General features: G+C 41.4%; 7 protein-coding genes across 7 annotated transcripts; 3 read left to right on the top strand and 4 right to left on the bottom strand.

The window, feature by feature from the left end:
- Window positions 1-1,420: 1,420 nt before the first annotated feature.
- Window positions 1,421-1,984, top strand: K441DRAFT_730266 (uncharacterized protein; the record flags this gene model as incomplete). The annotated part of the gene is made up of 1 exon (XM_067654215.1): window positions 1,421-1,984. A coding segment is annotated over one exon (564 nt), but the record flags the coding sequence as incomplete, so codon positions are not given.
- A 511-nt stretch (window positions 1,985-2,495) lies between these two features.
- Window positions 2,496-3,005, top strand: K441DRAFT_575212 (uncharacterized protein; the record flags this gene model as incomplete). Its single annotated transcript, XM_067644149.1, has 1 exon — window positions 2,496-3,005. One exon carries the CDS (start codon window positions 2,496-2,498, stop codon window positions 3,003-3,005), a length of 510 nt encoding a protein of 169 aa, XP_067500693.1.
- Window positions 3,006-3,195: 190 nt separating this feature from the next.
- On the bottom strand, window positions 3,196-3,975 carry K441DRAFT_664825 (uncharacterized protein). Its single transcript, XM_067649411.1, has 2 exons — window positions 3,695-3,975; window positions 3,196-3,637 (listed from the first exon to the last, which is right to left on the bottom strand). The coding sequence occupies exons 1-2, from the start codon at window positions 3,822-3,824 to the stop codon at window positions 3,480-3,482; spliced, it is 288 nt and encodes a 95-aa protein (XP_067500692.1). The 5' UTR covers window positions 3,825-3,975; the 3' UTR covers window positions 3,196-3,479.
- Window positions 3,976-4,067: 92 nt separating this feature from the next.
- On the bottom strand, window positions 4,068-6,849 carry K441DRAFT_664823 (MFS general substrate transporter). The gene is made up of 11 exons (XM_067649410.1): window positions 6,210-6,849; window positions 5,930-6,141; window positions 5,762-5,874; window positions 5,518-5,663; window positions 5,263-5,394; window positions 5,128-5,213; window positions 4,961-4,979; window positions 4,826-4,906; window positions 4,548-4,763; window positions 4,426-4,478; window positions 4,068-4,369 (listed from the first exon to the last, which is right to left on the bottom strand). Exons 1-11 carry the CDS (start codon window positions 6,724-6,726, stop codon window positions 4,328-4,330), a joined length of 1,617 nt encoding a protein of 538 aa, XP_067500691.1. The 5' UTR covers window positions 6,727-6,849; the 3' UTR covers window positions 4,068-4,327.
- Window positions 6,850-10,653: 3,804 nt separating this feature from the next.
- K441DRAFT_518977 (ankyrin) lies at window positions 10,654-11,181 on the top strand (the record flags this gene model as incomplete). Its single annotated transcript, XM_067642128.1, has 1 exon — window positions 10,654-11,181. A coding segment is annotated over one exon (528 nt), but the record flags the coding sequence as incomplete, so codon positions are not given.
- A 2,056-nt stretch (window positions 11,182-13,237) lies between these two features.
- On the bottom strand, window positions 13,238-13,423 carry K441DRAFT_575445 (uncharacterized protein; the record flags this gene model as incomplete). The annotated part of the gene is made up of 1 exon (XM_067644166.1): window positions 13,238-13,423. A coding segment is annotated over one exon (186 nt), but the record flags the coding sequence as incomplete, so codon positions are not given.
- Window positions 13,424-13,492: 69 nt separating this feature from the next.
- On the bottom strand, window positions 13,493-13,675 carry K441DRAFT_575584 (uncharacterized protein; the record flags this gene model as incomplete). Its single annotated transcript, XM_067644173.1, has 1 exon — window positions 13,493-13,675. A coding segment is annotated over one exon (183 nt), but the record flags the coding sequence as incomplete, so codon positions are not given.
- Between the last annotated feature and the right edge of the window lie 13,691 nt (window positions 13,676-27,366).

Below are 27,366 nucleotides of genomic sequence, written 5' to 3'. Positions count from 1 at the left end.
GGCAAGATTCAGGGAGGAGCTGAAAGTGCATGTTGTCGTGAATCTGAGGTGGGTACTACTGTTCCTAGGAATTAGCTACGCTGATAACAGTCTACTCTCTAGGGAGCAGGTCTGTCAATTCATGCTAGATCAGTCACATCGCCTCGAAGACCTTGACCTAGCAACAACGAAAATCGTCGATCCTATCAGCGAGCAACAGGACGTCTTTCAAGCGGCGCACAGTACACAGATCGCTTTGATGGGAACTATACATGGACAGACGGTATTAAAGATCCAAGATGACATGCTATTACCCGTCGCGAGATAATCTAAGAGATCCGGGTAAGGCCTGTTTTTGGTCTATTTGCCACCATAACTTACAGTTCCCAGTGCCGCGAGCAGGATAAGAGTCCTACTAAACAGGAACCGTGCCTAGCTATCCCACGTAAAACTTGCTGGTCTGTCCCCAGTGCTTTTATCAGTATTCAATATCAATATGAGGCCGTATTGAAGTTGATATTGAAGACGGTTTTAATATTGAATAGATTATTAAATATTGAATTCAGATTGCGTATATATAGAGCCTTGATATTATAATTAAGCTCCATACAGCTCTAGGCTTTAGTAGAGCTCTAAAATACAACAGCTTTCACCTCCGCTCACCTACGCTATTACCTCCGCTCTCACCTCTGCTCTTACCTCCGCTCTTACCTATCGTTAACTTCGCGATTCTTGGCTTAGTGTAGTTGGCGGTGGCTTATTAGGCTCTCCTTAATATACTAAGTACGCAAGAGCTTCTATTGCTGCGTTTGCCGCCATAAGTCTTCCCTTAGCTGTAATATTACTAAGCAGCCAACTCTTTAAGCACTCTATACGCTTAATATTCGTGCTTCCTAATAATATATAGTCCCATAAAACTATTCGCCGTGTACCTAAAAACACTCGCTCGGCCTTTGCTAATATAGATGGAATAGATAATATATTAATAGCCATCTAAAAGAGTTGTGGGTAGTTAGCTTAATAGATCCGAATTAAGCTCTAAAATAGTAGAGGAAGATATATTATCGTCGTCTGTTACGTTAATAGATAAAAAAGACATAGCGTTAGTTAAGGATTAGGTAGTTAAAGATTAGGTATATAGAGGGCGCGTAAAAAATTAAGAATATAGTGTACGACATTCTGCAAAACCATGTTTAATATTTATGCATTTTAACTTTGTATGTGTTTACCTAATAAATTTAAAATGCGCACGTATCGCTTAAGGGCCAGAGTTATGTACCAAGGCATTTTACACGTTATTTTTACCACCTTAACTCTAAAAATTGTTAATATTTAATAACTTTCAGTATTGAACATATTGTATTGATATTGAATATTGAGTGTAAATATTTAATATTCAGTAAATGTTAAACAATATCGAATATGGATAAAAGCACTGTCTGTCCCCCTAGCAAGGAATCACCAATTCGTTGGCCGCAGCTCCCAGCTAAACGAACTGGAGGCCAATCTTTTTCCAGAGGGCCACTGCCTAAAGTTCGCAATTATTGGCCTCGGAGGTGTCGGCAAGACCCAGATTGCGCTTGAGCTGGCTTACAGAACCAGAGATAGATATCCGGAGTGCTCCGTGTTTTGGGTGACTGCAACCAGCGCTGAGAACCTTCAACGAGCGTACCTGGGGATTGCCCAGCAGCTGCAGATACCCGGGCGGGAGGAGAAGAGGGAAGACATCAAGGAGCTTGTGCAACATTACCCGGGTCAGGAAAATGCAGGCCAGTGGCTACTGATACTGAACAACGCTGATGACCTGGATATGTGGTTCAAGAAGACTGATATCAGTACTAACTCGACTCGCCTGATCGACTTCCTACCGAGAAGCAGCAAAGGATCAATCGTCTTCACCACGCGGAGCCAGAAGGCTGCCTCGAAATTCAAGAAAGATCTTATCGGGAAAGGTAAGATTTTAAATGATCTCTTCCTGCAGCTCGACAGGCAGACCAAGGAGTGAGGCGGAGTATGGCATGGTTGCAGGACTGTAGATATATGACTTAGGAGGAGATGCTTAATATTATGCAGTTGAGTATATCATAGTAGTTGACCTGCTAAGAGAATGTAAAGGGTTGCTCAAGGCTGGTTATACCCCTCGTGCCTATAATACGAGCTTGTAGTGGAAAGCCATGTTAAGTTGGTCGTCGGGAAGAGAATGAAGTGTGATGAGAGCAGAGGGGACAAATGCTCCTTAATTTGGCCGCAATTTCACCAATGACATGTGCTCTAAATCCAGGGTCCACAGCTCTTCGACAGAATAATAACACGACGTAGAGGCACGCCTCAGAATTGCATGAAGTACACCTAGTTGCATTAAACTATCTTCTGAAGATGGCGGAATCCGGAGACCCTGCACCACCTGAACGTGAGCTATCCTCTTCTTCCACGCGCCTGGAGAATCCCTCCATTGACTGAACCACAACCCAGAACTCCCAATCCCAACGCATCCTCTGGCTCCTCGAAGAGCTCCAATGCCCCTACATCCTCAAGACCTACTTCTGCAACTTATCTGGCTCGCGCAAAGCTCGCGCTACGACACCGCGGGGAAGTTCAAAGGCGATGACGAAGAGGGTCTGGATGCAATCCGTGACGAGGGCCTAACTAGTTTCGCCAACGCGAGCTTGTTGCCTACGCTGATCCAATATCTCTTCCTTGATATTATTACGCAGCAAACGCCGTTCTTTACCCGCCCGCTCGTCACCGGCACGGCGATATCGGGCTTCATACAGCCGGAGATGAACAAGATGCTGGCGTATTTGGAAGAAGAACCGGGCGATAGGGCTTTTTTCATGGACGACAAAGACCCGGGAAGAGCCGACTTTATGCTGGAACTCCCATTCGCGCTGATTTTGCAGAGGAAGTGGGGTAATCTGAGCGAGTACCCAAAGCTGAAGAGGTGGAGTGAGGCGTGTTGCGCGAGGCCGGCGTGGAAAGAGAGCTTGAGGAAGGGGATCGGGTATAATTTGGCCAGTTTCGGTTGATTTGGGAATGTTTTGTGAAGCACGAACGTCAGCTAAGGTATCATCACCTCGAGATATGATGCAGCTGTATGATCTCCATTCCTCGACAATCCCGGCAGTGGTACTTAGCTATTGCAGAGCTCGAATGTCGTTGCTAGTTGGGACCGGCCTCGTGTCTCGTGAAGCTTTCGAAAGTGATGATTTTGCATAAGTAAACGGTGAGCTATGTATGGAATAGGCTGAGTAGATCTATGAAGAATATGGCATGGTAATGATTGTACTCGCCACGCTAATTGACTGCAAGCCGACAGCGAAAGAGCAAGCGCAAGTCTATTCTACCCGCTATATGATCATAGATATAAACACAATAATTTCCAGATTCCATATTCCAAAACCTCAAATCGCTAAAATCGGCGTGCGGCTAGGATCGCATGGTGAACTCCATATTATCGGCCCGAACCACAACAGAACGCCTCCCGATTTCACCGAATACGCTTACGTCGCTGCAGCGCCGTAATACGGTCGAGCAGGCTCAGGCAATTCCTCATAAAGATCCTCAAATTCCACTTTTGTATCACGCAGTACATAGAAGCGGAACAAATTCTTAAGATACCTTGCCCGGTGCCTCATGAACTCCATAGCTGTTTTGTCAACTGCCAGCGGGTTAGCTCCACTACAAGAAAGACAGCACCTGATCAATGAATACGAACAGACTCCATCAAGCTCCTCGAGCGTCCAGAGCTTCGTCTCAGGACAGAAGAAGAACACCAAGATCATTGCGCAGATGTTCAATCCGGCAAAGGTGCCGAGTGTGCGGGACGGATGCAGGTTTTGGTTCATGATGGGGAACAACATGGCGAGCATCCCGGCCCTGTCTCATTTAGCTAATCTTTCCGGGACTATCCCCAGGCATCTAAGCAGAAGTCGTGGCAGACTTTTAGTCGGCTGGGGATCCCCACCAAAATCATATAGGGGTTCCCTAAAACACTAAAATATCACCACAACGTAAGCTAAATAAGATGAAGCTTTATAGATCTAATCGCGATAGCTGCTTGCATAGAAATCTAAAGCTTCATCTTATTTGGCTTACGTTGTGGTGATATTTTCGTGTTTTAGGGAACCCCTATATGATTTTGGTCTGCTTGGATGCCTGTCCCTTGCACCGTCGTTCTGTGCCTCAAATTGGTGGCCCAAGCGCGGCCAATTAGATAGTGTTATTTGCGGGCGGTTAGGATTCTGCCAGGAACATCAAATACTACTGTTATGCGACTCTTTGGTGTTGCTCGCGCGGGCCACGGTCTTGGGGCACCCGACGGTGCAAGGGATACTGCGGGATGATGCACTTACCAAAAGAAGTTGACTGCCACGCAAAATCCCATACCGACCTGTACAGTTGAGTCAACATTGTTTCGGATGATGAACTGGCAGTCGGAGACTCTACCTCCCGGTGCGTAACCGGCATCGATTCGCTCGAATACAGGAATGCACATGGACCTTTCATGATCAGCAATCGGTTGCGCCATGCTTTCAAAGAGAGCATAGCAGGGGCTTGAGGAAGCATACCTTGACCGGGACTGTATGCCGCGACGTAGAGATAGACAAAAAGAGAGATGACAATGATTTTGGCTGAACTTTCGGCGGGGATGTGGTAGGAGAGCGCAGCCGCAAGCATGAACAACGCCATCACTGGATACAACCACAGTAGCAGCCGCCTCCTACCTATCCTATCACAGTAGTAGACCCCGAAGAACCCGAAAACAATGTTCACAAAACCGATACCTAGACCGACCAGTTGCCATCAGCGGTTTGCTCTTGGGAATAGGAGCTTATTTAGTACTTACCCCAGCAGATCCAGAGGGATTGTGTGAGACTGTAATTCGAATCCAGAAAAAGGGTTGTGCCGAAGAAGATTATGATGTTGACTTATTGATGTTAGTTGACATGTTTCTCCAAGCAAGGGAAGGGCTTGGACTCACTCCCGCAGAGTTGTTGACCCTAAAATAGAGTTAACTTTCCGGGGCTCAGGGGCACAAAACCAAACGACGAAACAAACATCACAATACCAAATGAATTTGGGGCAGAGATGCGGGATCACTCTTTTCGTTGAGGACAAGGAAAAGATGGGAAGGAAGAGCTTGCTCACTAGCATGATCACAGAGGACGCCCAAACAGCCGAAGCATTACGTCTTTGGCTGAAGAGTTGTATAAACCGCTTCATATACATCGTGCCTATGATATGTTAAAGCTCTGTTCGGCGCTGAGCGGGCATGCTACAAACCTCCTGAGCCGCTGGACTGAAAATGGTTGCGTTCAATGCCGACTTGGACCGCTATAGCGTAAAAATCCCTTGCGGCTTGCAGTCGTCGATTTCTAATGGTGCACAGCACATCGAATGCTTCACGGTAACGTCCTAGGTGTATGGTCAGTTTTGTCGCGTTGCTGAATACGAAGGCTATATTGGCGAAAGTGCGTCTTCCTTCGGATTCGCGGGGCTGGTGGTTGTGGGGATCAAAGGGAGTGAAATTATGCCCACCTTTCTTGATCAAATACCGAGGTGACTCGGCGCAAAAACGAGTGATGATGAGGAACAAAGGAAGCGATAGTACGAAGCAAGAACTGATTTGGAACCGCCAGGCCCGTTTTCCAAGGCCCTGAAATGCGAGGTTCGCGCTAAATCCCCTGCGAAAAATCAGCAAACCCTCTCATGTAAAATAAGGCTTCCAATTATCTGTCTTAGGGTGCGTAGGCTTTGAATTAGGGCAAACTGGGCTATTTACAGTAGAATTCCGCCGGCGACACAAATTTGCCATGCGCCCATGACCACGGAACCCCTCGTAGATGCTGGCGACAATTCCGAGGCCAGTATCGGCGAAGTAGTTGCTTTGGTTCCCTGCGGAGGGAAGGAGTCAGTCGTTGGCTGCGGAAACGTTGAGTGGTTCCCTTACCATGGCTATTCCAGTCAAGGCGCGGCAAATCAGGACATGCCACCATTTACCACTTCCAGCGGCTCCGAAAGCAGAAGCAAAGTTCACGACCGCGGCAAAGAAAAGAGTGCCTTTACGCCCAAACCGCTCGTTGAGGGGATCTGTTAACACTACGCCGAGTAGACTGGCTGAGAAGTAACATGCTGAGTTTGTTACACCGATTATCCAGCTCCCTACGCGTTGTTAGCGCAAAGCACATAGATGTCGAACTCTTTTGCTTTCTTCCAGTGTCCTGACACACCTTTTGTGGTATCTGGGTGAATACCGAATTCTTCAGGCCATGCTTCGTTTCCAGGAACAATGCCGACCTGAGACCACCCTTGAAGTGCTCCGGCGCAACAGCAAGCGGCAATGGTGAGCCAGAACCTGAAAGGATACCGATATGGGTGGGTAATCTCGTTGACCAAGGCTTGCCGATCTTCGGGCGAAAGATCCTCAATAGCTTGCGGGGCATATGGGTTACGGGCGATCTGGGCGCCATGTTGTATGTCTCTTCGATCCGGCTCTAGTTCCGGGTTTGCTCTTAGAAATTTGTCCACCTCAATAACCAGTTGCTCTGGTTTGAAAAGTTTCAGAGGGTTTTGGACAAATCGGGTAACCACATGATTCTCTCCGGGACCGATCGGGATGCGATCTTGCTCCGGGGCGCGATGGAACTGTTGGGCAATGCCATCTGCTTCTGGTGGGCTTTGGACATCGTGATGCACTTCTGCGTTTGATGATCTTGGGAGATCACTCAAAGAGATACTCTCGACCATCTTTTACCTAATCAACTTAGCATTAAGTAGCTAAAGGGGACGGTATGTTGTCGAAAGTGACTTGAACAGGGGCGAAAGGAGTCTCCAGGGAGAAAAGAGTGCGAAGAGTGCAGTAAAATGATGGATATGGAAGGGAAGAGACAGAGTAAGACGGTCGAGTTTGGATTGTCCCAACTCAGCCTTGTCGTGGTTGCACAAGCTGAGCAAAAACAGCCGTGCAACGTCCGAAATTATCCTGCCAAAATGGCTTGAGGCGAAGGCTGCATCATGATCCACGCAAATGGAATTGCAGACTTGTTCGTTGCCTTGTAGGCAAAAACGCCTCCTGATTGGCGGCCAAGCAACGCCGATGCACAACGACGCCCGAGGCTGACAGTGAAAGACTGTTTCGAAACGATATTGCACAGCTAGGTTGGCAAGACTTGGGGAGGATGATTTGTCGCGAAAGACAGGACGAGTCCAATTTTTTAATCGCCCGAAAGACGGCCTTCGCGTGACGCCCAACTAGGACTGCAAGACATAGCTACATAAGCCCAGAGCATGAGAGCGTGGCATGCTACTTCGTTTGCAGACGCAGAGCGGCAGCCTGATCAGCAACGTAACTGGAGATCGTCGCTGCTGCCTTCCGTGTACTGCCGTTTGGTAATGAAGTCAGTTGGAGTTCAAATAAACTGGATGCTTGTCTCGTTCCCAGACCTTCTTGCCAAGGCTTACATTGCCAAGAAGCTAACCGCTTTTGGCAAGGCCTTTCATAGGTAATTGGGCGTATATACACCTACTTTAAGCCAAATTATCTCAACTTCCATAGCCCCCTAAGCTATTCCTAATGGCCAGACTTACTAAATCAAACCTGGTGAAGAAGACTACGTTGCCCGATTTGCTCGATTCCGATCCGTTGTCTTGTTATCGCGCCCGACGCCCTAAGTTATAGCAGCCGCACCCCTCCCATAACCACCGCCGTACCCCCCTTACTGTAGCTAGAATACCTAAACTAATAAGCCAGCTTTAAATAATAATTAAGGGTTACTAGGAGGTATAGATTCGCTTTGTAGAAGAGGGTAAGCTTTAGGTAGAGCTTTGTAGAGCCTTGTGCAGAGCTTCGTGCAGAGCTTCGTGCAGAGCCTTGTGCAGAGCCTTGTGCAGAGCCTTGTGCAGAGCCTTGTGCAGATATATAGGCGTATAGACATGCATATTTATACTAGCAATTAATTGCAGGGTTTATAGAAACAACTATATAGGAAATTATATAGGTGTTTAATTAATTGTTTATATAGATATTTATAAAGCTATTTATAGAGCCTTTTTAGTATATTAGTACTATATATTAATAGAGCTTTAAAGGTCTATATTAAGCTTTAAGCTCAAGTATATAATTACCTATTTAAATTAAAATTAAAGATCTAAACTAAATTAAATTCTACTTATATTAATTTGGTTTTTATATTAATTTTATTAAAATATTATTAAAATAGTAATAGCTTATTCTACTTTTTATAACTATAAAAAGGATTAAAACTATTAGGTATAAAATATACTAAAATAGTATATAAAGTATATAAATACCTTTAAAAATATAAAAGAAGTAGAGTATATATATAAGCTTAAATATAAAATTTTAAAAGTTTTTACTAAGTAGTTGCTAAGATATTATACTATGATTTTCGTGATTTTCGGTGAGGAATCGGGTGCGCAGCTTACTGGGGTGCGCAGGTGTCATAACCGCTCGTCCCAAGTAGGAAAGAGAAATTTACTTTTGCGCCGTTCTGTGCGACACTTCTCAACACTGCGATAGGCTCGTGAAGAATTGCTTTGGCGAGACTCAAGCATCGTTGCACCAATAGGCAAACGATTTATGGTTGTGAACGAGGTTGGTGGAGGCTGTGCGGCTGCCTGGTCCTGATGCATACGCAGCCAAAGCACGCGGGGAAGCAAGGCTACGGGTCATGTTCATGGATAGACTCCTACGTTAACCCACTTACGATCGAAAACCCAATCTTCCACGCTTAGGTGCACCTCAGATCTGTTAGGCCTCTCCAAGATTCCCCGCCATCTCAACCTGTAATGCGACTACCATAGGCGTGGATCCCCAAGGCAGCAACAACGCGCTCACAGAGTCAGCCTGCCAGACCGGTCAGCTTGAGACTACTGAGTATGGTGGCGACCGGACTTGAGGCAGCGGCAGCGGCAGCTTCTCTGATTGCCCTGACAAATTTGATCCTCACAAAGTAAACACCCGCAGTAGGAGGTCCATAGACGTCACTGACCGTTGAAATGCAGAGTAGTTCCAGCCCTTGGAGAAACAAGACATGTCGACGACGGAATACGGAAACTTTACCGCGAAATCGATGGCTTTGAGAAGATCCTTAGCTCCATCTTGGCCTTCCTGAAATCCGGAATTAACTTACAACACCGTACCCGAGAGGAGCAGCAGCATGTTCGGAGTATGAAAGACCACATGGCTGTCTGCAAAAAGACGGCCACGGAGTTGCTTCAGAAACTTCCGGAAGTTGCGGATGAGGACGGTAATCTGCTCGAGCAAGGTGTAAGACAGATCAAACAGCTCGCCAGATCGGGCACTGTTTCAAGGTTGCTTCACGATATCGCGGACTCGAAAGTGACCCTGGACTTGTGGCTTCATCTCCTTCTGCTGTAAGTCTTGGAAAGCCGCCGCGCCCCCTTCTGGGGACAAGGAGCTAACGCAGCCCTGGTCGCAGAGAAATGACCCGCAGTTCTGAGATCACTGAAGACAAAAATCGCGTTACTGTCCAGAACAAACTCGATTCGCTAGGAACAAAGATCGACAGTCTGGAAGCGGAATTGAGGCTACGACGTCAGAGGCTTCTTCGAGATGAAGGTGCTGAAGTTTTGGAAGACTTAGTCAGTCGCAATGGCGAGGCATGTCTGCAGTCGGCGCGGACGGTGCACCGGGCTTACACCGCTGAATACCGACCAACTGCTCGTTCTGTAGCTCAACGGCGAGGCAGCGGTGTGCGCATACCAGAGTGGGAAGAGCAAGTTCGAAGAGACAGTGAATCTAATCCGCCGCCACCTGAATCTACCCCGGCGTCCATTGGGGGGAGCGATGGAAAGTTAAAGATCGAATTTGATGAAGGCTATACCAGCGATGATGTGGGCCAAGCGGGGGTTCACGAAGGTACGGAAGTGATACCTCTCGATGTCCTGACCAGTGTAGTCAGCGATCACATCAACGAGGCACAGAAATGCCGCCGGATGAAGAAGTACGATGAAGCAGCCATGCACCAATGGAAAGCCATCCACTATTCGGAACAAAAGGCACAGGCCCCATACAGCGTCGAATTCAGGGACTCGCAGATTATGAAATTGACATTGGCCGATCTGTATCTCGAATGTCGCAAATATGCCAATGCGGTGACAATCCTTACCAAGTTGTTGAAAGAAGGACGAACAGATGCTTCTCAATGCGCCGCATTGAACAGTCGGTTGGGAGCTGCGTACCTCCAGCAGGGAAAGCTACAGGCTGCGGCATCCCATGCAAATGACGCCAACAATTGGAAAGAGTCAAACCTGGATAAGGAAGACCCCTCACTTGTCGAGAGTCTGACACTGCTATCGACTATATACGACAAGATGGGAAAATCGATGTTGTCAAGAGGGTTTGCGTTGAAGGCTATGCACCACCGGATTTTGATCAAAGGACAGCTCAATGCGGAGATCGAAAATGCATTCCAAGGAGAACGAAGCGAGGAAGATCAGGCACTCACTCAAACTCTGAAAGACATCCTTGAACGAGTTGACGACGTTGATGGAAGCCGAGGAGTTCTCGCCTTGCAAACTTTCCACCATGCGGTGGCATTCAACCGACTGGAAGTGACGACATTCCTATGGCAATACTCCGCGACTGTCAGAGAGAGCATAGATGTCTTGAACGAGGTTGGTATGGCTCCACTGATATCAGCTACGAGGTTCGGCCACGAGGATATGGTCAGATTTCTCCTGGTCAAGGGAGCCAACGTGAACGCCCGATTTGATGATGCGGACATAAGGGGCGAATCGGCACTTTTGATTGCAGCAGAGAAACAGCTGAAGGGCATCATCGAATTGCTGTTAGACCATGGGGCAGACCCTTTGCAGTCTAACAGCTTGGGGAGAAATGTGCTGCACCGTGCAATTGGGCCGCCCGCAGATGCCGAGGACATGGTCCGGAAGGAAATCATTCAGCTGCTCCTGCGAAGAAATACTTCAGCTCTTCTACAAGCGAGATGCGGAGCCAAGATGACAGCCATACATCTGGCTGCGGAAACAGGCAACCTGCCCATCTACAGATTCTTGTCTGATCGAGGAGCGGATATCGAGGCTAGGGATTGTGGTGGCCGAACGACCTTGTTGATCGCCATAGACGAAGGCAAGGCGGATATCGTCCAGGCGGCCATCGATTGCGGGGCTGATATATTTTCCAAAGACATCTACGAACGCGACGCAAAAAAGGCAGCCAAAAAGCCGACTGGAAACGCGCAGAAAATACAAGGGATCTTAAAGGTCGCAAGAGACGCGAAAAGGGCTCCAAATGGGAGTCGAAGGCCACCACCAATCACAACAAACCGGTTCTTGGGTGATGGACCATCCTCGACCTCCTTGCAGGCCAGATCGAGCCGGACTCTCTCGGTATCGCCCTTAAGTCCTCCAAGTCGGGATCCAACAGTGTGGCGGACGAGTTCCTCTGAGGATCAGAGCACATTTGATACCTTGTCGGTCAGATCGACGGGAACAACGATGTCCAGGTGGCGCGAGGGATTGATTCAGAAATGGGGATCCAAATCAAATGGATGAAAAAGTGCCTGGAAGCAGGTCGCTTAATCCAAGAAGTCCATCATCTTTCATAGCTTTACCCGCGCTGCTTTAGTCCGTGGGCCGACGGCGGGACAGTTGGAGTACTCCAACGAATGGGGCATTCCCACGGACTGGTCCGAAGGCTTCCAAAGCAGCTGAGTGGTTTCCGGTCGATCAGCATTTCCGGTTGAATTAGGAGACAGTGCGGAGACAGGAGCTTGGCTGAGGGGGGCGTTCTGAGAACGCGTTTCAGGGTCGTCGGAAACAGAAAGCAGAAATACATCACGTGCGCAGCATAGAAGTGCAACTCGCTCAGGTCATAAATATCTGATCAAAACTCTGTTTTTGTATCTACGCTCTCTTTATCCACACTCTCTGGCCTTGTAGTAAAGCATATATCCGAAGTTGAAGATAGAGAAAGGCGTCTCACGAGCGTTCGAGCAAAACGTGAATATCGACGATTGTGTCCAGACGGAGAATGCCTATCAGCCCGCAAGACTCACATCCTCGTGGTGACGGCCTTCTCCTTGAAGGTCTCACACTTCCTACTCTTCATCTTTAAGCATATCTCATATCTCAGCCCACTTAGCACTCTCAGCCCCATCCCCAATCCGATTGGCTGTTCTGGCCGTTCTCATGCAGGGTCCTCGGGTGCTCGCGCCTGCCACGAGTCCACGACCCTTTTCAGTGAGTCCTAGGCTGAACCCTGAAAATCCCTACCCGAACTCACCATTGCTCAAGGTTGAGATTGCTCAGATCTGCCCCCCTTTCCCGGAAGATGATCCCTTGAGGGAGGAATGAGAGACGAGCGCTCTAGATCATCTCTCCCCCCACCACCTGTAAAGGAGCTCAGGAGACCGGCTTCTTTGCCCTCTCCCGGTTTGGGTGAATTGTGGATAACGATGTGCGGATTGGGTTGGGGATGGCCGAAGGAGGTATGGTCGGGGGATAGGATGGACATCCAGTAAAACCTCGTTATACCGTTCAGCTCGGTAGTAGGGGGTTTGAACGTTATGCCGTATGGAAACGTTATATTGCGAGCTCACTTATTAATCGCTGCAAGGGGCTAAATCAACTCTTTTCTCTATCTATACTACTTGAAGAAGCTCGTAATAATTGTCTGCTTTGCTCGCACAGCTCGACGGCCTCGAATTACTCTCTCTGCCTTTGTAAGAGTTGCAATTAGAGCCTTATTACCCCCCTCTTACTGCCCCTTATAGAGCTTAAGGCGCTCTAGTGCATCTAAAGCCTCATCAAGCTTAATAACTTGTGGTTCATCGGTATCGCTTTCCTCGTCATCTAGCTTATTATATAAAGCTACAATTAAGGCCTTAGGCTCTGCTAAAGCGTCCTCCCCCTCTAGATTGATAAAGCTACTAATAGCCATCAACTGCCTAATTTGCCCTACCTCGCTGAGCTGCTGTACATACACCTGCAATTCGGCCTTAAGCTTAGGCTCGCTGTACCCACTTGGCCGACCCTGGGGGCCCTTGCGGGGTCCAGAGATTGTTAAATACATAAAGCAATTTATCACGGTTTAAGGGCTAATCTCACGCTAAGCTGCAGTAGCCCATTAAACAGCCCTAAGTACGTTTATTAACTTGAGGGGGTTCCTATCTTATTCCACCTAATCTACTATATAGGATAGCTAGTAGCGGCGGTAGTAGGCTTTAAAGGTTTAAATTATACCCTAATCTAGGGGCTAATAGAGAGAGGTAACGTTTTTAGGTAGGAATTTGACCCTAGTATTAAGTAAGCTGGCGAGCTCCAATACCGTATTTATGCTAGCAGCGTGGCCAGGAGCAGAATTAATAAGTAGGAAGACCTTCCTGCCGCCCATTAAGCCATTAAACCACTTAATATAATTAAGGAATATCAACGCCGTTATTTAGGCCCTCTTATTAAACCTCTAGGCGAAGTTAAGGCCGCTTAGGTTGCTATGGTGCTTACTAAAATATTAAGGATTCTTTACTTTTCTAATAATCCACAGGGGTATAATATGGCTGCCGTCTGCGTTGCTACAGTAGATGGTTATAATACGCTCCTTCTGCTTTTTAGTGCCTGATTGCCCTTTGGTTATAAGTCCTATATCTGGCGTGGCCTTATAGAAAAGCCCTACCTTATCCATATTATAAACGTCTTAATTTAAGTACTCGTTTATAATAGCTCTAAGCTCCTATATGCGCTCCTAAGCGCCCTCTATATTAGCTAACCCGGCCTCGCCATATAGCTTCCGTCTTAATATACAATTCCTCTTTTTAAAGTTATTAACCCAACCGCTTAAGAAGCTAGGCTGCTATTAACCCTAATAGTACGCTATTATATTCTAAAGCTTTATTACTATAGCCCGAATAAGGTCGCCGGTAATAAGTATAGTATCGGATTAAGGCTTTCTAGGGAGGTACCCTAGACGACCGCCGTTTAAACATATAGCCAGCTAACGCCTATAGAGAACAATTCAAATTAATTAGAGCCTTTAATCAGCCCGACTTCTCCCCTAAATTAACTTAAATACTATAGATAGATATAAACAGTAGGTATAGACAGGTAGGCATAGACAGGGAGGCACAGATAGGTAGGTATAGATAGGTAGGCAGGTAGGCAGGTAGGTAGGTAGGCAGGTAGGCAGGCAGGCAGGTACTAGGCCTAGTTAGGAAATCAGTACACAGCCGGCGGATTATTAGGAACACCGCTAATTAACGATTTAGAGCCTCTGCAAGAGGCTTCCCCCTTATCTCCTTAATTAATCGATCGCGATTTAGGTAGGTAGGTAGGCAGGCAGGTAAGCAGGTAGGCAGGTAGGTAGGTAGGTAAGTAGGTAGGTAGGCAGGTAGGCGGGTGCTAGGCCTAGTTAGGAAATTAGTACACGGTTAGTAGATTATTAGGAATACCACCAATTAACAATTTAGAGCCTCTGTAAGAGGCTTCCCACTTATTTTAATTAATTGCTTAATACCTAAATTTTAAATTTATAACGGAATCCCCCAAGAGGTACATATCCGATAAGATAGTAGGAGGTTTTATCTATATCCCATCTATGTTCCAGAAGACATAGTTAGATAGGTTAGGGGTAAAAGGTTTTACTAGCGTTTTAGAAGAAATATATAAGAAGTAGGTTCCCCTCTAAAGAAGAACTAGCAATTAGTCTCTAAATAGAAGTGGTTAAAAGCATTTATCCTTTAATACATAAAACTTATTCTACCTTTAACTTACCTTCTATTTACCTTTAACTTACCTTCTATTTACCTTTAACTTACCTTCTACTTACTAGTAACACTATTAATTAAATAATTATACGTTCCGGTTAAGCTAGCCTTTTACAATTTTAATCGCTTACAATCCGTTAGGAACGTATGGCTATTAATTAACAATAACAAACCATACTCCTATACCCTATAAAGCAACGCCCTTACTGTAAGAGGCTTAAAGAGTCTCCCTAAAGGAGCGTATTCCCTCTTCCTATAAAGAAGCCATGGCTAGTCCGTCTAACCTTGCGAGACCTTTAAAAACGATTACCGCTAAGGAGTTATTAGAGCGGTCGCTATACGAGACCCTATAAAAAACAAAGGAGTTAGAGATATAATTAAGACAAGTATATTAAAACTACTAAGAATAATTATAAGGACAATTAGGGGAAGTATAGACACCCTAGACACAAAGCGGACTTAAAGGGGTAACGCTATACTACGCTATAACGTTAGAAAAACCTAAATTTCGCATAAAGGAACCTAATAAGTACTATAGTAATAGTCTCCGGAACTATAATCGTTTTATCTATTAATATAAAACTAAGTTTCAGCTAGATCTAAAACGTTACTCTAATAAGTATAATTAGATACTAATTACTTCTACCTTCCTATATAGCACCGTTAAGAGTTTATAAACACGCTATAAGAAGAAACTTACTATACCCCTTAAATTTAGCGAACTTAAGTCCTAGTTAGTTAATTAAGTCTAAGACCCTACTAATTAAGGGATGGATTATAACTAGTGATACTATAATGCCAAACAGTAAGAAGGCTAGAGTGTAGTCCAGTTTATAAACTACTTGGAAAAACTAAAAGATAATATACCTTACTTAGATCTGTAGGATAACGCTATATAACTTTACTAGCTACTTGCTAAGCTATAACCTAAGATTTAACAGGCCATATAAGAGAAGGGCGAAATTTCTATCTCTTAAGAAAAGCTTATCTCTAAAGCTACTCGGATTAAGAATACTAAAAGAGATTATTTAGGTAAGTAAAAGGAACGAGACGCCAATAATAAAGAGTATAGGACTAGACCTAGCTTTAATAATAGGGGCAGATTCCGACCTAACCGCTCTACGGAAAAACAACGCAAGTAGGCCTCGCAGCCCTAGAGCAACGCTAGTTAACCCTAAAATAATAATAGGTAGAGACCTAATCCGTAAAAGGGGAACTAGGAGACACGCACCTGTTATAACTATAGCAAGAAGGGCCATATAAGCCGCTTCTGCCAGTAGAAGAAGTAAGAGTCGGCCTAATTAGGAAAAGAGACAGCCTAGTAGATCTTTACTCCCTCACACTAGGCTAGTAAGAGAAGAAGGGAGTAAACTACCGTATAGTTATTCCTGTCTCCATTTAAGTTAATAATAAATAGGTAATGTAAGACTGCCTTATAGACAGCGGCGCAAGTATAGGGTTTATTTCTTAATTACTAGTAAAAGAATTAGATTTGGATCTTAGCGGCTTATAGGTACGCACTATTTAAAGTATTAAAGGCTACTAGATTCCATACTATAGGGAATAGGCTTTTTCTATAGCTAGCTAGGACCGCGATAGTCTATAGAACACGTAGGAGATGCGCTTCTATGCCGTAGAAATCAAGGGGTATAACCTTATTTTAGGATACCTATAGCTTCGCCAAGTCAATCCAGACATTAATTGGCCTTTAGCCTCGTATTAACATCGGAAGTCTTAACCGCGCATTATAGTTAAAGATTAAGAGACTTTCTTAAACTATATATAAGAAGAATGGTGGGCATATGCTATATATACCACTCTTAACACCAAAAATGGGGATACGGGATATTTATTTTCGGATATCTAGCTATATGTAGTTAAGGAACTAAAGATTCTATAGGAATATACGGACTTAGAGGATATTTCCAGTAAAGAGGCTGCATAAACCTTACCTGACCCCATATTAGTTAAGTATAAGATAGATATAGAGGATAAATAACCTCCTTTTAGACTACTGTATAACCTATTAGAAAATAAGCTAGCGGTACTACGTTAATATATAGTGGACAATTTTTAGAGAGAATAAATTTGGCCCTTTATAAGCCTAGTAGGGGCACCGATTATATTTATACCTAAGAAGGACGGGACCCTTTACCTCTGTGTTAACTATTAGGCGCTAAATAAAATTACTATAAAGAATCGCTACCTATTACCCTTAATAGGGGAGCTTATCAATAGGCTGTTGGGCGTAAAGATATTTATAAAATTGAATCTAAAAGATATATACTATCGAATCCAGATCAAAGCCGGCGATAAGTGGAAAACGGCGTTCTAAATATAGTACGGCCACTTTAAGTACCTAGTGATGCTATTTGGGCTCACTAACGCACCAGCGATATTTCAGGCCTATATTAATAAGGTATTATTAGGCCTGTTAAACACGATATATATAGTCTACCTTAATAACATTATAGTCTACTCTAATAACTACGAAGCATATACGCATTACGTATAAATAGTACTAGAAAGATTGCGGGAATATAAGCTCTATATAAACCTAAAAAAGTGCACGTTCTATACTACTAGCATTAATTTTTTGGGCTTTATTATTAGCGTTAATGGAGTATTAATAAAGAAAAGTCGGGTGGACGCTATTAGGGAATAGCCCTACCCTACAATATTTAGAGAAGTATAGGTTTTCTTAGGCACGGCGAACTTCTACTAAACGTTTATTGTTTACTACTTATAAGTAATACTCCCAATTACCAATCTACTAAAAGAATCTAAGAATAGCAGGAAGTTAGGACCCTTTATATTTAGGGAAGCTACTAAGCAGGCTATAAACCGGTTAAAGGATTTATTTACGTCGGCGCCTATCCTAATATACTTCTACTAGGAGCTATATATACACCTTAAAACGGATATATCTAGCTTTACCCTAGGGGCAATTATATCTTAATTAAAAGACGGAAAATAGCATCCTATGGCGTTTTAGTCAAGAAAAATAACCCCCGTAAAATAGCGTTATATAACATATAACTAGGAGTTACTCGCAATAGTTACAGCAATAAAGCACTGGCGATATTATTATATAAGAAGCAATTACCTAATTAAAGTCCTTATAGACCATAATAACCTAGAATACTTTATAACTATAAAGGTATTAAGCGGTCAATAAGCTAGGTAGGTAAAGGCACTATCGCAGTATAATTTTAAGATTACGTACCACCTAGGAAAGATAAATCCTACTAATGGGTTATTAAGACGTCTGGATTATAAGATAGGGAGGATCCAGAACAGTATAGGGGAAATAATCCCAATATTGCAAAATTTGCTTAGGAAGAAAGAAGACTCTTTCCCTAAAACTATAGAATTTCGCGGTAGGGCAGAGGTCCCGGCGATATAGCTACAAAGCAACACGATTATAAAGCTATAGGATATAGTTATAGACTAGGTTATAAACCAAGCAGACATTATAAAGTTGGCGTACCCTTGTTACGGACGCTTTAAGTACAATGTTACGACTACTAGGAGAAGAGTCGGAAGAAGCTAGTTGGTTAATTTAGGCACGGTCTAGGATGGAACCGGTAGAACTATATAACGAGGAATGGTAACTAAGGTCATATAATGTGCTACGTGTTAAATAAGAGGAACGGGAGGAACTTACGTACCTTATATATAAGACGTACATCACGTATAAAAAGGATTTCTTAGGAGTACGGTTGTGTATTTAAAGGACTACAGTCCCTACCTAGATAGTTCCTTCCTTATAGTAATTCTTAGAATACAATTAGAGTTAATCTATTAGGCAACCACTCTACCAGTTATTATTACTTTGTTAACTTTAACTTACTTTACCTATACACCTAGCCTATTAATAAGCCTATTATAGTTCTTGCTATAAGGTTCCGTTACATAATTACTACCTAGTTATAGTATTAAGTACAGAAAGTTAAATAATATGCCACCAAAAGCAGCCACCATAACGCTATTAACAGCGGCAACTACTTTAAGATTAGGAAACGACACCAGTATAGCAGACACTGACTTATAGCAACCTATAACGGTCGGACAATTATAAGAGGTAATTAACTAGTTAATAGCTAATAATATAGCACTAGAAGAAAGGGTTAATGGGATTAGAGCAGTAAAGGTTAAGTTACCATTAATTAAAAGATTCTTAGGAGAAAGATTAAAGCTTAAAGGATTCCTTATATAAATGCACTTTAAAGTTATGCAAGAAGGGGTAAAGCTACCCACATTTATGGATCGAATAGCCTACGCAGGACTATTCCTATCAGGAAGAGCACTTAAGTAGTTTAAGCCTTACCTTATAAAAATATAGATAAATGGAATAACGACCACCAATTAGGAGGTGCGATTTATATTCTTAAGCTAGGAAGGGTTCGCGGAACAACTTATATAAATATTTAAAGACCTAGAGGTAGTAGCTACGGCGGAAAGAAAACTCCAGGACATTACGTAATAAACCTTAGCAATTAAGTATATAATATAGTTCCAGATGTTAGCAATATAAGTAGAGTGGAATAATAGGGCGCTTATAGCACAGTATAAATAAGGACTTAAGGCTAAAGTTTAGGACGCGATTATCCTAATAGAAGATGCGGATACCCTAAGGGAACTAATAGATTAAGCGATTAAGATTAATAATTGGATCTACTAAAGGGAATAGACTAAGAAAGGTTAGGATAGAGTTCTATAGTTGTATAAGGTATAGAGTACGCAATAACCAAAGCTAAGTTAGAAACTATGGTATAGCGTAGAGCTAATAGACCTAAGTGGTACTAAAGAAGCCTATAAGAGATAGAGTAAGAAACTATAGAAACCTAAAGGTTAAGGATTTAGTAATTACAGGACTAAGGAGCAGAGGCTAAACTAGGGATCTTAGTAGCAGAAGACGTTTAGGCGGACTCTATAGCAAAGTTAATAGTTTAAAAATAGAGCTTATATAAATTGTAAGAAATAAGGTTATTTTATAAGGGATTATAAAGATAGTTAGGGTTACTATATAATAAAGGGAACTAGACTAGTAGCGGAAGACATATATATATAGAGGGATAATAGTATACTACAAGGAACAAAAGAATATTTAATTAAAAGTTTTGCGTTTTGTTATAATAACGCATACCAAATTTATAAAGACGCTAAGTACGGCGCAAGCTATTAGCTATAGGAGCCAAAATTTATAGTATATAGAGGAACTAACGAACTAGTTTGTAAATCGGACATTAAGGACAATAAATTCAACGTAGGCGAAATATTCCGTAACGATAAGGCGATAAAGGCAGCTTACTAGGAGTATATAGACCTTAGAGATGTTATAATAGAGGTAGAGGATAATTCTACTATAGAATAGGGAATATTAGTAGGGATTAAGACCCTACTAGACACGATGTCTATCGCTTTATAAGATATAAGAGAAATAGGACAGTGAACTACTTCGGCACTTAATAAAGGCAAGAAGCTAAAGGCTTAAGATTCTTAAAACGAGATAAGAGATAACTAAGATTCTTAAGATAAGATAAGGCAGACCTAAGGACCTATAATGGACAGCTGTTATAGGATACCCCCGTAACACCTTGCATACGTCTATCTGTTTCCACCGACTTAGCAATTAGAGATTAACCGTAAAATGGTAATCTAACGGTAATCTAATGGCAATCTAATGGTAATCTACGGCATTCTGCTATATTCTGCTAAGTTCCACCAAATTCTGCTAAGTTCTGCTAGGACTACAACCTAAACCCTATTCTGCCTATATACGTATTAACTAAGCAACTAAGTTAATAATATATACCCTTTCTTCCCGTTTTTCTACCTTCTTTCCTTACATAACGTTTTGACTTTATTACGCAGTTTATATATATAGCTTAATAATACCTACTTTGCTATATATTATTACCGCTTATACTTACTCCATAATACTATGTTGCGTTAAAAACTTATACTACCCTCTAAAAATGTAAAATAACCCTAAAGCCCCTATAACGGCCAACGCTATTATAGCCGCACTCTAAGAACAATTAGTAGGTATATAGAAGTCCTTTATAAACGCCCTTGCACAGCACTAAGCTACTTAAACTTAATAGTAAGCCGAATAAGAAGTACGATAATAATAATTAATTAAAGTACTTTAAGAAGAAGTCCGCATCCTTAAGATGCCTATATTAAGGCCCTAAGACCAAACGCTATTTCTAGAGATGAACACGCGGAACGTAAGCCCTAAATTAGTAGTAGTTACTTACCCTATAGAGCCGACTACCGCACTAAAATAATCCAAGAAACTACCAGACCCCCTAGTATTTACTAGTAAATAATAAGAGCTTTAGTTATTCTTAAGCCGGCTTAAGAATAAGCTAACTAGTAATACTAACCGCTACCTAACCGAAGCTAACCGACTTTATTACGCTCTAAGTTAACTAGGAGGAGACACAGCTAACCTTATTAAACCTTTTTAACCAAACTTAGTATAAAGCCTAGTTATACTTCTTAAAGCTATATACGGTAACCCAAACCGCTAAGCTACCGCTTAAAGAAAGATAAACCAAATAACTTAAGAAAAGAAAAGTTTTTTAGTATACTTCTCCAAATTTAACCGCTATATAAAGGAAATAGGCTGGAATAACTCCGCACTAATTAATAGCCTTATTAAATTCCTAAGCCCTAAACTAAAAACCTCCCTAATAGGCGTAGACCTTCTAGAAACTCTTAACGTCTGCGTAAACGTTATTAATAAATAGTACAACGATATACTACGCCTTATACTGAAGCCCGTTTATTAGTATAATATAACAACCCCATAAACGCCTACTAAGTTATTATCTTAACCTAAGCACCCTAACGCCATAGATATTAACACTGGGACCCTAGGATACGCCCTATTAGGGTCCTCTAAATAAGAATAACGCATTAAGCTAGGCCTCTGCTTTAAATATAGAAGCGGCTTCCACCTCTTAAACCACTACTTCATCCTTATGCCCCGAAACGATTTACGAACGGCTAGTACTAGCAGCCGTTTACCACATTAATCTTCCAGTTACCGTCCCTAATCTTTATCTAGTTCCAGCCCTATATCTAGTAAGCACCACTTATAAGGACGAAGCTCTAACCAACGTCCTATAAGAACCCCGCCCTAATTACCTCTAAAAGGAAGGTCCCGGAGCTAAGTTGCTCTCTAGGACAGCTCTACCACAGGATCTTATTAAACGCATTTAACGTTACAAACTCCGACTCTTGGGACCATAGCATAACTATTAACTGCCGCCTTTAGCAGAATAGTTAAAAGGCTAACGCTTAAATCCTAATTGATATAGGAGCTAGCGGCATAGGATTTATTAACAGGATCTTTACGTAAGATAATGGTTTTACCTTAACCCCCCTTAACTGGCATATTAACGTATTTAGATTTAATAGTAAACGCACCGTCTTAGGCCGTATTACCCACGTGGTAGCCCTAAGACTCCAATACCTAAACTATAAAGAACTAATTAAGCTTTTTATTACTACCCTAGGTTACCTAATAATTCTTAAACAACCCTAGATAAAGCTATATAAGGTAACCATTAATTAGAATAACCTTAAGCTTCTATTTACCGCCTCCTGTTATAAGTAAAAGTATTATATAACGCACTACCTTAACCCCGAACTAAAATCTAGGAAATCCGCTAAGATCTACTAGCCTAAGATTTCTACTAATATCTACCCTATGCCCAAGGAATCTACCAGATTTTATTAACCTAGGAATTCCACCAAATTTTACTAGCGTAAGATTTCTACCGACATCTATTAAGGATCTAGGAATTCTACTGAACTCTATAAATTGGCCCTAAGTACTATACCGCCCCGAGCTAAGCAAAAGCTTAAGCTCTATACACGAAAATACTAAAAGGACTAGTATTTTACTATAAAAAGGATTTTTAAAGAACCCGAACCTAAATCTAATACTAACTTTATACCTAATACCAAACCTAAACCTAAATAAGAAACTATGGATAATCTAAGTAAGCTTAGCACCCTAGATATCCGCATAATTAGAGCTACCCCGCTAGCGCAACTTGCTAAGAAACCCGAATATATAATCTTTGCTATTATAATAGCCGATATTAAAAAGGCCTTAGCACTAAAGAAGTATACTAACCCTGCTATAAAGGTACCAATAGAGTATTATTATCGCCTAGATACATTCTTATAAAAGGAAGCTAATAAGCTACTAGAATACTAATTATATAACTATAAGATTATACTTAAAGAAGGAAAGCAGCCTAGATTTAGACCCTTATATAGGATGTTCTAAAATGAACTCTAAGTGCTATAAAAGTATTTAGACGAAAACCTAAGTAAAGGATTTATTAGAGTAAGCTTGTCGCCTATAGCCGTATTAGTAATCTTTATTAAGAAACCTAGCGGCGGTCTGCGCTTCTATGTAGACTACTAAGCTCTTAACGCCGTTATTATTAAGAACTAATATCCAATCCTGCTGATACAAGAGACGCTGAACTGACTAAGTAAGGCTCGTTACTACACGAAGCTTAATATTATCTTTGCATTTAACCGTCTCTATATTATAAAAGGGGACAAATGGCTTACTATATTTTATACCCAATATAGACTATTTAAGTACTTAGTAATACCCTTTGGCCTCGCAAACGCTCCAAGCTCGTTTTAATATTATATAAACAACACCCTACGCCCCTACCTGGATATTTTCTATACTGCTTATATTGACGATATCTTAATATATAGTAATAACCTAACTAAATATTGGAAACACGTTAACCTTATTTTATAAGCCCTACACGGAGCTGGTTTATAATTGGATATAGATAAATACGAGTTTTATAAAACGGAAGTTCTATACCTTAGACTCCTTATTTCTATAAACGGTATATAAATGGACCCGAAGAAAGTTGAAGTAATTATAAACTAGCAAGAACCTAAAAACGTTAAGGACGTAAGAGCCTTTATAGGATTTGCTAATTTCTACTAACGGTTTATTAATAACTTCTCCGCCCTAGTTTTACCCCTTATAGCTTTAACCTAAAAGGATAAAGTCTTTGTCTTTAATAAGGAATATAAGAAGGCCTTTGCCTATCTAAAGGTTATGTTTACTACTACGCCCGTGCTTTAATACTTTAACCTAAACTAAATAAGTATTATAGAAGCTAACTTATTTAACTACGTCACTAAAGGCATCCTATCTTAATATAATAAGGATAGAGTATTACACCCCGTAGCATACTTCTTAAAATAACTAAGCCCAGCCAAATATAACTACGAGATCTATAATAAGGAATTATTAGCTATTATTAGGTATTTCAAACAATGGCGACCTAAACTAGAAGGCGCTGGATTTCCAATTAAGGTCCTTAGCGACTATAAGAACCTATAGTACTTTATAACCACGAAACAGCTAAGTCATTATTAGGCCCGCTAGTTAGAATATCTATTTCGTTTCCAATTCTTAATTACATACTACCTAGGCGTCTAAGGTCAGAAGCCTAATACCCTAACCCGACGCTTGTAAGACGCGCCAGCCTTAGAAAAAGCGCGCTCTTACCGAAATTAGACCCTACTTCGCCCTAAACTATTCGACCCTCCTACTAAAGATCTTACAGTACACGTCCTTAAAATGACTAATTGATTAATTAAACAGATTATAGTTGACAAATACCCAAATGACGAGTTTATTTAAGAGACGCTTAAACTAATATAAGATGGTATTAGACGCTTTAAAAAGATTTCTTTAAGTAAATATAAAGCCTATAGAAACCGCTTGTATTACCAGAACCGTCTAGTTATCCCTAATTACAATAAGCTTAAGCTTAAACTCCTTAAACACGTATATAACCTACTTGTCGCCGGCTACCTAGGCCAAGGAAAGACCCTAGAACTACTTTAACGGGAGTATTATTGGCTGAATATATATAATATAATACAAAGGTACGTCTCTAGCTGCTATACCTACCGACGAGCTAAAGCCTCGCATGAGACGTATAACGGTCTTTTAAAGCCACTACCTATTCCGGACTAAAGATAGAAGGATATCTTAATTAACTTTATTATTGACCTTCCTAATAGTAGAGGCTGTACGAACATTATAGTAGTTATAGACCAACTATCTAAAATAAGACACTTAATCGCCTGCCCTAATATATTAATACCTGCCATTACCTAACTATTCCTAGATTATATATGGAAACTCCACAGACTTCCTAAAACAATTATCTCCGATAGAGGCAGCCAGTTTGTTTTAGCATTCTGGAAAAAACTAACTACTTAACTCCGTATTAAAGCACTATTATCTACTACGTATTACCTAGAAATAGATGGCCAAACGGAACGCGTAAATGCTATAATGGAATAGTATATTCAGATATACACGTCGTATTTGTAGGATAACTGGATTAACTAGCTTACATTCGCTAAGTTTACTATAAATAATTCCGTCTTGGAAACCATAAAAGTCTCCCTATTCCTAGCTAATTACGGCTAGTACCTACAAATAGGTTTTAAACCCTTTAGTAATATTCCTTACCCTGCTTATTACGCCTTATAAGTTATAAAAGTAAATTAATTTGTAGAGAAGATGGAGGAACTATAATAGTTCCTTACTAATGAGATAATATGGGCTTAATCTATCTATAAAGCCGTAGCGAATAAGAAACAAACCCTAGCACCGGCCTACTAAGTTAGCGATTTTATCTAGCTAGACACAAGAAATCTGAATACGAAACGACCTACTAAGAAACTTAATTAAAAGAACGCTGGCCCTTATAAGGTTAAAAAGGTTATCTCTTCTTATGCCTACCGACTGAAGCTCCCTAATATAGTTAAAATCCACCCTGTATTCTATACGTCAGTCCTTTACCCTACTGCCCCTATATTAGACGCCCTGCCTAGATAGATATAAAACCCTCCCCTACTAGTTAAAGTAGATGGTGAGAACGAGTACTTTATTAAAAGAATTAATAATATTAAGTATAATAAACGGAAACGCTAATATATATATCTTACGAAATGGAGAGGCTTTACTAAGTCCTTATAGGAACCCGTTAACTCTATAGGACTTATATAAGCCGCAGAAGACTTTTATAAACTCTACCTAGAACTACTATAGCCCTATCTCGCAAAAGCTCGAGTTTAAAGGGGGGGTACTATCATAGGATACCCCCGTAACACCTTGCACACGTCTACCTGTTTCTACTAACTTAGCAATTAGAGACTAACCGTGAAATAGCAATCTAATGGCAATCTAATGGCAATCTAACGGTAATCTATGGCATTCTACCATATTCTGCTAAGTTCTACTAAATTCTGCTAAGTTCTGCTAGGACCATAACCTAAACCCTATTCTGCCTATATACGTGTTAACTAAGTAACCAAGTCAATAATATATGCCCTTTCTTCCTGTTTTCCTACCTTCTTTTCTTACGCAACGTCTTAACTTTATTACGCAGTTTATGTATATAGCTTAATAATACCTACTTCGCTATATATTATCACCGCTTGTGCTTACTCCGTGATAACAGCAACCGATAGAGTAGGGTAGTAGCTTAGTTTAAAGACATATAAATAAGCTTGGGACAGAGTTTCCCACAGGCATAAGACTCTTAAGACGAGATAAGTAAGATTTAAGACTTTTAAGACGAGATAAGAATACTAAGTAAGCCTAGTTAGACTAAGGCGGGAGCAAAGCTTAAGTTAGAAGCGAGCTTAGGATTAAGAATCCTATAGGACTAAGATTTTAAGACATAAATAAGGACCATTAAATAGATTAGAGAATCTGTAATATAAATAGCAACTAGACTGGGAGATAGATATATAGACCTAAAAGACTTACTAGGGGAACACAGTATTCGGCCTAAAGATTAAAAAGTTAATACTAAGATTAAAAAGCAAGAAGACTTTAAGGATCCACTCGCAAGACGTAAAAAAAAAGAAACTATAAAGGAATTTAGAGCGAGAATTACCTTATAGTAAGAACAGAAACTAGATAAGAGATCTAGTATATTAGGACGTATAAGGGATAGAGCACTAGTATAAAGAATTATTAATAGGCCTAGAGTAGGCATACCTAGAGCTAAGTGGCTTACTAAACTAGAATAAGAAGAGGATCTAGGGATTCTAACTAGGTTCGAGGAACGATATACTAAAGGCTATTACGACGTAGTAATAAGAAGATACTTCCTTATAAACGAACTATATATACTTTAATAGCTGTACCAAAAGTGGTATAGGTAAAGGCACAATAATAAGTAAAAAGATTTCTATATATAGTTAGATGAGAAAGTTATTTAAGACCACCTAATTATAGAAAAAGTAATAAGTTATATTAAGGGAGCCTTAATTATAATATTAAAGGATCTAAAGGAGCGTTTAGAGGACTAAAAAAGTAAGAGATGTATCTTAGTACCTGCGAATAAAGTCGCGACGTTTAGATTAACATAAGAAAGGTTTAAACTTAAGGACGAAGACAAGCCAAGAGTTAATCTAAAGCACCTAGTATATTACATATTGACGTGGATTATATGCGTAGACGATATATATAATATACACAGAGCACTAAAAGATAAGCATTAAAAATATCCTATAAGAATATATTAGT

Source organism: Cenococcum geophilum (genome assembly GCF_001692895.1).
Source record: "Cenococcum geophilum 1.58 unplaced genomic scaffold K441scaffold_40, whole genome shotgun sequence".
Classification (NCBI taxonomy): domain Eukaryota; kingdom Fungi; phylum Ascomycota; class Dothideomycetes; order Gloniales; family Gloniaceae; genus Cenococcum; species Cenococcum geophilum.
This window is presented reverse-complemented; position numbering and strand designations above follow the sequence as displayed.

What these genes read in the sequence shown, in the direction of transcription:
- K441DRAFT_664825 (XM_067649411.1), bottom strand. Translation starts at nt 3,824, where the DNA reads ATGAACCAAAACCTGCATCCGTCCCGCACACTCGGCACCTTTGCCGGA. An exon ending in CGAGGAGCTTGATGGAGTCT is followed by an intron (nt 3,638 to 3,694) that starts GTTCGTATTCAT and finishes ACCCGCTGGCAG; the next exon opens with TTGACAAAACAGCTATGGAG.
- K441DRAFT_664823 (XM_067649410.1), bottom strand. Translation starts at nt 6,726, where the DNA reads ATGGTCGAGAGTATCTCTTTGAGTGATCTCCCAAGATCATCAAACGCA. An exon ending in CCTTGACTGGAATAGCCATG is followed by an intron (nt 5,875 to 5,929) that starts GTAAGGGAACCA and finishes TTCCCTCCGCAG; the next exon opens with GGAACCAAAGCAACTACTTC. An exon ending in TCGGTATTTGATCAAGAAAG is followed by an intron (nt 5,395 to 5,517) that starts GTGGGCATAATT and finishes CCATACACCTAG; the next exon opens with GACGTTACCGTGAAGCATTC.